Consider the following 9704-nt stretch of genomic DNA (forward strand, 5'->3'; position numbering starts at 1 on the left):
TTTACATATGTCATTGTTGAGAAGAGGGGAACCCTTGCCATTCTTCGCTTCGATGTTTTGATTCAGAGAAAATATATCGAATGAAATATGTTCGAGGCTAAAGAGGAAATTAAATACGGGCATATATTAACAAATTTTTAGAAAAGACCCAAACAATCCGTTTGCCTTTTGCTAAATATTCACGGCTGCATGTCAAAACGCCTCGCAATGCAACACATATCACCATGCCAATATGCAGGAAACTCCAAAATGAAACGAATGCCAATCTTACGCAGTGGTGTCTACTCTCCGTCTTTTATCACGATCAGAGTATGGGGGCGGACTGCGCTTTCTCCCTGTCCGATATTCATCTCGATAACGGCCTCGCCTAGGAGACCTTGACTTTGAACGAGACCGCCGCCTTGTCCGGGTTTTAGAGGTGGATCTTGATCTGGACCTATATCTCTGTCTGACCGGAGACCGGCTTCGACTCCTCCTTCGTGGGGGCCTATCTCTCTCTCGAACTGAGCTCGCATTTGCACCTGTGGGACCGGATGGTTGTACACGATCAGGAGCGAACCTCTCATCTGTAATGCCGAAACGAGAGCTGCTATTCGCAGGGGCCGAGGACCCATAGTACGATTCCACACCCCAACGTCCGGTATCTTCTGTTTTTAAATCCTTGTATTTTGTTTTTCCCTTTCTCCCTACTCGTGTCATATCTCGAACCTGTAAATATTGGGGCAGCGCCTCGCGGTTTTGTACTTCATCGACATAACGGGAGCCCATGAGATCCCTTTCTGCCAAGCCATGTTTTTCGGAGTCGGGCTGGAAGAAAGCACCCTTATGGAAATATTTCTGCATGAAGCCAGCTTTGCCTCTACTAGCTTCACGTTCTTCTTTCTGCCTAGCGATAAATTCACGATCTTCATGATCTCGTTCTTCGGCGGTAAGGTTACGACGACGCTCAATTTCTTCACGCTCCTTTTCTGCAGTTTCGATGGCTTCGCGCTCACGTTTGACCCGTTTTAGTTCGCGTAGTCTCCACGCGGCTAGCTCTGCAGCTGCATCAAGGCCGTCGGTGTCGTCAATATTAACTTCCTCCACACCTGCGCCCGTTTCATCATCATCATCCCATGATTTCTTTTGCGCTGCCCTGGCTGCTGCCTCTTTCTCCAGCTGGTTGCGAATCATTGCGTCTGCCTTCTCTTTACGAAGCTCCGCCTCGTCCTCTTCCACTATCGATGTCGCCGCAATGCCTGAGCCAGGTGTAGCTGACTCTTTACGTTGGTTTTTCTTGATAAAGGTTGGCCTTAGGAGTTTGCGGGTTGGAGCATCGTCTTCAGAGCTTGATTCCTCGTCCTCCGACTCTTCTTCCTCACTACCAGAGCTTTCTGCGCTCTCAGAAGTGGCCCGAGGCTGGGCATTGCCGGGACGAGTAATGCTAGGAGCTGCAATACCTTCATCCTCCTCTTCGGTTACAAATCCCTCCTCATCCTCCTCTTCTTGTAATTTCACGTCCCGTACGCCACTTGTGATTTGCTTCGCATCTTTCGCAGGAAACGAGGAAGCTTTAGGTGGTGGCGCGGGTTTCAATTGTTGTTTCTCTGGTCTGTCTAGATCCTTTCGTTGCTCCTCAAGACTCTCATCTGCTTCTTCCTCATCATCCTCTGACGAATCTTTCTCCTCAACTATTGCTTTCCCAGGGCGATATCGCTTGGCTGGCTTCAGAGGATTCGCAGTCATGCGACGAGCGGACGAGAATGTCGGAGGAGGCATATTGATAGTATCTATAAGAGCTCAGAGGAAATGTCAATGCACAATTGAGAGATCCTCGCCGCCGTTTTGCACCAAGATGTTGTTTGGTTTGCCAGAGTGCACGTGATGTTTGCTCCGTTTGTATATTATACCGGCAAATACTTAACCCGCGCCATTATCACGTGCCAGGTACGGCGGGATAAAGTTTCTCATTTCGTTATCGGGTAACATGACCAGCCGACTCCACCCGCCCGATGCTCAATCGGCAGCTGTCTGTTTCAGATGTCTTGGGCGAAACATGCTGCATCCTGTTTGCCCGAATGCATAGTGATGGTGACCAGGCCTGTACTCGAGCGTCAAGACAGCATCTCTGTCGCTGTTGTGACCACTGATAAACCTATTGTGCACACTACTAGACGCGTCCTTGCATCATTAGTCTGCATGCGCCCCTGTGGAGGTCGTGCGTGGCGGCATAAGGGGGCGGCAGCGCGTTCCCAGCGCGGATCAGAGCAAATGCCAAGCTAACCGGAACAAGAGCATGTGGCATGACGCTAAGCCTAGAGCGGACTAACGGCCGAGCCCGCGGTGGCAACGCTAGGCCGCAAGCAGCAGCGATTGGCATGCCGTGCGATCGGCCAATCAATAATGCGACGTCCGTCAACTCCTGCTCATCTTGGGGACGTGCTTTCCCTTTGTCAGGAATTATTTGACTCTCTCCTTCCCCTTCCTTTTGGTTTCAAGGTCGTTCTTTCCGCTTCTTTTCCTTCATTCCTCCGCGCCAAATCGCCGAAAATCTAAACCAGTCGTTCCTTCCTTGCTCGGGACCTTCTCCTCCCCCCGGTGGGGTCTTGCAGCCGTCCCCCGTCGCTCTTTCCCTCTTCGCCCTTCGCACCACCACGCTCCTTTTTCTTACGTCAAGATCAACCGCCGCCTTAGGGCTCACATAGCCACCACAATATTCATACCGTGCTTTATACCTATCTCCATCCGCTGCATTGACAATAATGGCCCCCCGTAGGGACGTTTCTGTTCTCTGGGTCCTGTTTCTGGTCGCAGGCCTCATTTCCCCCACAGTTGCCCAGACATGGACCGCATGCAATCCTATGAAAGCAGACTGCAAGCCAAACCCAGCGCTGGGCAGAGACTACGCCTACAACTTCACCGGCAACCTCAACCCTGCCGTTTGGAACACGACGTCGGGGCAGGTTGTCATGGGAAAGGAAGGCGGCGAATTCACGATCAAGGAGAGACTACAGTCGCCCACAATTCAATCGCACTTTTACATTTTCTTTGGCAGAGTCGAGGTGCACATGAAAGCCGCAACTGGTAGGGGCATCGTCAGCAGTATCGTTGTTCAGTCCGAAACCCTTGATGAGATAGACTGGGAATGGGTTGGCTCTGAGCAGGGAATCGTCCAGACAAACTACTTCGGCAAGGGCAACGACTCGAGTTTCGATCGCGGGAAAAAGCATGACGTCGCCGACCCAACCCATTCGTTCCACAACTATACCATTAACTGGACCTCAAAGCAGCTGGAATGGTGGATTGACGGCAAGATGATCCGTACACTGAAGCCTGAGGAGGCTGGTGGCGGCAAATTCTACCCCCAAACTCCATCTACTGTACGCCTAGGGATCTGGCCTGCCGGGGACGAAAAGAACCGGCCAGGAACTATCGAATGGGCTGGCGGCAAAGTGGACTATACCAATGGCCCATACACTATGATTGTTAAATCATTGAAAGTCCAGGATTTCTCCAGTGGCAAGGAATACGTCTATGGAGACAGATCTGGCTCCTGGCAAAGTATCAAGGTCGTTGCGTATGTCTTACTCATATATCTTATTCATCTCGTATGTACTGACTTAGGGATAGGGGAGAGTCTGATGTTGCAAAAGAGGCTTCAAAACCACCTCCAAAATCGTTTGCCGAAAAGTGGAGAGACTTGCCCGCGGCTACCAAAGGCGGTATCTTCGCGGGTATTGGGGGTGCTGTCGCCATCGGCCTGTCTATCATTGCGTTCTGCTGCGTTAAACAACGAAGAGCCGGACGCAAGGAGTACAACATGGAAAACAGCAAATTCGTCTCGGAACAGGATAGCAATATGGCGCTTCGATCGCAATGGAACCATAGATATCAAGAAGTCCGCAGCTATTAACCGCAAGCGTTCCCCAATGCGCTTCGGACCCTTAATGTCGAGCTTGGACCTGTTGCTTGGCCGGTCCGAGCAACGTTATGTAACCCCAGACACCTCATTGTCCACCAAAAATCATGGTCCTTTCTTATTTCCAAACCGCCTTTTTATACGCCTGTCTATTTTTTCAAGATCGACCCTTTTTGGCTCTGTCCAGGCATGCGCCCTTTATCCGATTCGGAGTTGTGGTAATCATATTTTGCTCATTTTCCCCTTTTCCTTGCTCATACTTTGCTGGTCTATGGGAGTCACACCTTCCTTTGCATGTACATATACGATAATGAAACATAAGTGTCTGCCACCGGTAGATACCCGCTTGAATGTTATTTTATTTTTTTTTTTTTCAATTCTGTTCTGATCCAGAGTTTAGGTAGTCGGTGAGTAACAGATGATAAAGAAGGACTTAACATTACTCCATACGCCCGTATTTGGGGTATTTAATCTTATCTTATCTTATCGTAGATCTTATCAAATCAATTAACTAGTTAGTGCTGAGTAATCAGACGCGGTCGCGACCGTCGCGTTCGAGTGGGAGGAAACACTTGTGGCCTTCTTCTGCCCTCTGGTTCACCATACCAGTCGCCATCACGGTCTCACAAACTCTGTGAACATGTCTCTGACCACGCCTAGGATACTTCCGGAGCATTTACATGCCTTCCTCCCTACCCCTACCAACCGCAATCCTACTGCAGTCCGCATTCTTGGTTCAGTCTCCGAGCTCCACGGAGAGACTGCCACGCTCTCTTGCCCTGGCCATGGAAACGTCACACTACTACTGAGTAGAGACTCGCATTTACAGGTTGGAAAGATGTCTGATATTGTGGGGAAAGTGGTGGAAATTGAAGGAGTGAGTTGCTAATGACTTGATCGGTCTCTTCGTTTTATTTTCTGCCGTAGAAGTCTACATTACTGACTGAGGCTTGCTGGGATTACAGGCTACTGGAATACGCGTTCTAGGAGCATCGGATTGTGGAGAGACAAGTGACATAGGTGCGTGATATTTGAGATGACATTCGAGTCACTTCCGTGCGCGTTGACCGCGTTTCTGACCTATGTATTCTTGCAGATTATAAATTGTACGAGAAGGTTGTCGAAATGACTCATCGATTTAAAGACATTTTTTATGTTGAAAACTCATAAGCCGGAAGAAGAAGAAAAGAAGGCAAATTTTAAGTTCTTGGATCGAGTGTGGGGGTGAGATATTTCACATTGTTGGTTGTGGGTACTGCGTAATATATTAGCTTCGGCAGGCTGAGGCGATCTGCATGGCGCCTCTAGGCTATCTAGTAAACTTGGTATGTGGGTGGAGGCATATGTATCAAAGTCCTCCAACCTCGAAGGCGCGAAAATGCTCTTGCTGTGAAAATAGCCTCTGTATGACACTTGGAGAATCATCTTTGGTTTGATGAAAGTACCTCTGGATGGCAGCTACCCATAAAGTCCTCGAAATCTGTGCGAATACTGAATGTATGGTTATTCTTCTACATAAAACTTAGGAGTTGTGTGGCGACCAGTAGAAGCACAGTTGGTAGGTATGCATGTATGGATGTACATACATGAATATATTGTGCAATGAGCAAGTTGAGGCTAAGGAATCTGTTCCTTGAACCAAGAACAGTAGGAGGTATACTCTCGTATAAAACTGGGTAAACAGAATAGGTGAATAAATATGATCGGAAGAGCACACCAATTCTTCAGCCTGACTGACTAAGAAAACAAAGCCAAAACAATTCGGCTACCCAATTTTGTGCCGCTATACAGACTTATGTGTGTACATACATATATAAAAATATGATGAACACTCTCAGCAACGGCACCTGGAAACTTAAACTGAAGTTGTTCCCGTAGCCACTTCTTGAATAATAGCAGAAATAACCTCTGCATCAAAAGGTTCTGTGCTATTTATTTTTGACGGAGACGTAGTAATGCTATCATCTTTAGACCACATGCCACTGAGTAGATGTGGATCAACGAGGGCAGGGTCAAATATATCGGAATCCGAAATCGCTGATGAATCATTGAATGTTGCATAGTCACAGGTGGATGCAAGAAGTGATCTAAATTCCTCTTCGCTGGGCTGGGCGGCAGTGTTTGGTGGTATGTCCTTTTTGTTAGTTTCACGAAGTTCCGGTATTTCAACGTTGGTATCAGCAATTACTAGATTAGCATGTAGGCTCGGATCAATTTCTACTTCGCTGGCATGATGTTGCACGCCAGGTGAGACGTAATCTGATGTATCCCAGTCTGCCCACTCATTTTGTCCCGGGTCTTTGGGTGCATGAAGTGAGTGAAATGAGTCTAAGTCCCCAAGGGTCCCTTCGTCAGACTGAAAAATATTGAATATCAAGCCGTCAATAGTCTCAAAACTTCTTGAATTAGGGCTGTTCCAAAAGACCGAGTTCCTACTGGCTTCCATATGCGTTCCGATGATATCAGAAATCTGTTCGGAGCCCTGTTGATTTTCACATATTTCTTGGGTTGGAGGCTGGGTTTGCGGTGTTGAAACATTTTCTTTGTTGCCAATATGTGGATTTACTTGACGTTTTTGTCTTGGAGTAGGACTATTAGAGACCTCATGGCTGTGGGGTTTATCGTCGTCGCCCTCAAATAGGTGATCAAGACCATCATCTAATAGTTGTCGTTTATTATCGGAGCTTTTCGTATTCGCTGACTTTTTGGGACTTGACCGAGGACTGCGTCTTGCACTATTTATTAACGCATCACTGAGTACTTTCATGGCATTATCTTCTTTTATCGACGGAAATAAAGTCCTGCGAACGGGATTTGGCGTAAGATTTGGCTCTGTGAAGGAGGCTTTGCGTACTTCTAAGTTTCTCGCCGGGCTTGATTGGATAGCACGTCTTAGTGCCTCGAAGGCATCCTCCTGTTGCCAACGGTCGTTTTTATCTGCTAATCTAGCTGGCTCTGCACTGTTTGCCCTCCTTTTTTTGGAACGAGAGTGAGCTGCATCGTTTTTCTTCCCGGAATTCTTTTTACTCTTAGGCGTTGTTTCATCGTCGTTTGGTGATGATGCTTCGGAGGGAGGCGGAGAGGAATCAGGGCGCTTAGCTGCTAGAAGCCGTACTTGTGATCGTGTAGACGTTGCGGGGACGGGTGGGAGTTTCCTATTGGATTTCCTCTTTCGCTTATCTTTTGGTGGGGGCTTGTTCCATTTATTTTCTGGCCTCATGTTTTTAAATTTGTGAAGCCATAAGCCACATGCTATGCTGTTCTTTAGTAGAAGAAACTATAACCGTATTCAAGGAATAACTCACGATTGCACAGAAGCAGCTGGATGTAATCTTTATCCTCATTTGCCAAAGACTTTTTGAATTGTCTGTAAGATGTAACGGAGCCATCGGATTCGGTATCAACTGGTTCCCAGAACAACATCCCCGTATCATTGATACAAGCATTTGCATCTTCCGTATTTCCTTCGATAACTTTGGACCAAGCTCGTCGCCATGTGGTAGTCTCGATGGCACCGCAATTCTCACAATAAGGTGGGACAGTTCCTTGCTTGATACATTGATCAAGCCGTGCCTGAACTTGCTTTACTCGTCTAGCGCCGGCACCACTTCGGATTTTCTCTGGAAGAACAACGGGCGCAGGGGTGGACGCTGTTGCCATGTCACTCATAGGATATGACTGGGTATCCGATTGGTGACCTTGAGCAGGCGGAATAGCAACGTTTGTAGAAATAGGAGGAAGGGAAGAGCTGGGGATGACATCCGTCTGTCGCTGTGCGGTAGGGGCGGGTGCCGGCGCAAGTGGCTTTGAGGACTGTTTTATGCTAGCTCTTGAAGATGGCCGAGAGCCAATGGCCTTTCTGGGCTGTGGTGGCAGCGTGGGCGCTGAACTCGCAGGTATCGGTACTCCGTCACTCATCAACTGTCTGTGGTGAAGAGTCCCATTTGAGCCTCCATTTGCAGAAGGAGTCTTAGATATTGCTAGTATTTGCGAGCCATTCGTATTTACATTTCCGTTTGGCTGTTGAAAGTTGTTATACTCGTTGGAATTGTCATCGTCAAGAGGCTCGAACGTGCCGCTCATAAAGCCGGAATCTTGATTAGGGAGAGGAGGAAGAACAGGACTTGACGTTTGTGGGCACGCCATGTCCATGATAGGCGGCGAGGAAGGCATGTTAAAAGGTGTTTCAGAGAATGCACCGTAGCGCTGTTCTTCTGGGGATGTGGCGGACATCTCTGAAACACGTCGATCATCGGGTATGTAGAGAGACGCTTGGGAGCGCTGGCTCAGAGTGGAGGATTGCCGTCGCAAGCCACTTTGCCCTGCGGGAGCTAGTCGGCGATTAGGTGCATTCGATAATGATGGCACAGGCGTTGGGGGACGAATCGGCTCATCAGTTGACGCTTGAGGTTGAATAGATGGGTTTAGAGGGGTTGGTCGATGAATCCTAACAGAGGCAGCAGTGCTGGCAGCCACACGAAGAGAGCCTGGCTGTCGCTCAATGTTCAAATTTGTCTTATCTAGATCGGCCCTCATTAGCTTTGCCCTTTTTTGAACAGGGCCTTCAGTTGTTTCATCGGAACTTCCGTATCCAGACATGATAGAACCCCTTCTACGAGCGTTGAGATTAGCACTCTGAACAGATGCCCTTGAAGATGGTCTGAAAATGTCATCGGAGGTTCTCTTATTTTGTTGGTTTGTAGGCCTTGCAAGTGCTGGAGTTGAGGTCCGACTTGGAACGCGACTTGCAAACTGTGCTGGGGAATCGGCGCGAAAGCTGTTCATATTAGAAATATCCCGAGGTGTTGAGCCCTCACTTAAGATACGGTGGACATTTTCAATGCCTGACATATTCATTACGGATGTATCTCGATCAGCAGACTGTATCTCACCATTGCCAGCAAACAAACCTGGGTTGGCTTGCACAAAATTGGTCCATGCTTGTGCATCGAAGTCCTGGGGGATCATATTGCTTAAGTCCCGATACTTCTGCATGCTATTCAAGTATTCACTTTGAAGAACAGTCGGGACTGGGACAAGTTTAAGCTTCACCTCAAGGGTCTCCTGTGATCCTCTTGCAAACAGACCAGGATTTGTGCACACGCGACCTGTCACCATGGTTTTTGACTGATGTGCTGGTGCATTCGGGGTCGGAGAAGCCGAGGCTAGGACCCATGATAGCATTCCTTGCCCCACCAATGGTGTTTCATACTCGGAATAATCGTAGGCATACACGGTGTAGTCTCGACCAAGTTTTGCTACCAGTTCGGGACTGGGATCCAATGTCTCGGGTTAATACTATAAGTGTATTAATATCGCATGGTTCTTGGGTCATACCTTGCGGAGACAATAGCTTGAATGCATGTTTTCAACTCAATAACGCCAACCTGTGTATCCTCATCAAGGAAGGCCGTTTGTATTTCTAGTAAATGTGGCCACCGGGCAAGGCAGTTGGTTCTGCTTTCGTCATCAAATGTGTAAAGCACCTTAACTGGATCGCAGGTTAGATAGACTGAAGGTTGGGAGGTTTGAAATGGCGATTGCTTACGCCGCATTGCGCGAATGGATATACCGTCTTGGTCATCCATGGAAGCGGACTTTTACAGCCGAGTCAAATTGCTTTAAATCAAGAGGCCACTCTCTTTTGGATTTTGAGAACAATTCGTATCACACGAAGATTAGTGTCTTTACTCAAGGTTGAGTAGACTCTAGTAGGCATTCATAATCGATAGGGTCGCGTCAAAGTATTCAACGATAAATCTCAAGATCGGTTTGAGAGAGCTATTCAGGATAATCAATTGAGAGG

General features: G+C 47.9%; 4 protein-coding genes across 4 annotated transcripts; 2 read left to right on the forward strand and 2 right to left on the reverse strand.

Annotated features, from left to right (window-relative positions):
* Positions 1-267: 267 nt before the first annotated feature.
* LOZ57_004493 (uncharacterized protein) lies at positions 268-1758 on the reverse strand (the record flags this gene model as incomplete). The annotated part of the gene is made up of 1 exon (XM_049253535.1): positions 268-1758. The coding sequence occupies one exon, from the start codon at positions 1756-1758 to the stop codon at positions 268-270; it is 1491 nt and encodes a 496-aa protein (XP_049107617.1).
* A 983-nt stretch (positions 1759-2741) lies between these two features.
* On the forward strand, positions 2742-3892 carry LOZ57_004494 (uncharacterized protein; the record flags this gene model as incomplete). The annotated part of the gene is made up of 2 exons (XM_049253536.1): positions 2742-3556; positions 3610-3892. The coding sequence occupies 2 exons, from the start codon at positions 2742-2744 to the stop codon at positions 3890-3892; spliced, it is 1098 nt and encodes a 365-aa protein (XP_049107618.1).
* Positions 3893-4538: 646 nt separating this feature from the next.
* On the forward strand, positions 4539-5068 carry LOZ57_004495 (uncharacterized protein; the record flags this gene model as incomplete). The annotated part of the gene is made up of 3 exons (XM_049253537.1): positions 4539-4775; positions 4864-4918; positions 4995-5068. 3 exons carry the CDS (start codon positions 4539-4541, stop codon positions 5066-5068), a joined length of 366 nt encoding a protein of 121 aa, XP_049107619.1.
* A 685-nt stretch (positions 5069-5753) lies between these two features.
* On the reverse strand, positions 5754-9486 carry LOZ57_004496 (uncharacterized protein; the record flags this gene model as incomplete). Its single annotated transcript, XM_049253538.1, has 4 exons — positions 5754-7150; positions 7204-9170; positions 9236-9389; positions 9447-9486. The coding sequence occupies 4 exons, from the start codon at positions 9484-9486 to the stop codon at positions 5754-5756; spliced, it is 3558 nt and encodes a 1185-aa protein (XP_049107620.1).
* Between the last annotated feature and the right edge of the window lie 218 nt (positions 9487-9704).

This window comes from Ophidiomyces ophidiicola (assembly GCF_022830035.1).
Source record: "Ophidiomyces ophidiicola strain CBS 122913 chromosome Unknown scaffold_18, whole genome shotgun sequence".
Lineage (NCBI taxonomy): Eukaryota > Fungi > Ascomycota > Eurotiomycetes > Onygenales > Onygenaceae > Ophidiomyces > Ophidiomyces ophidiicola.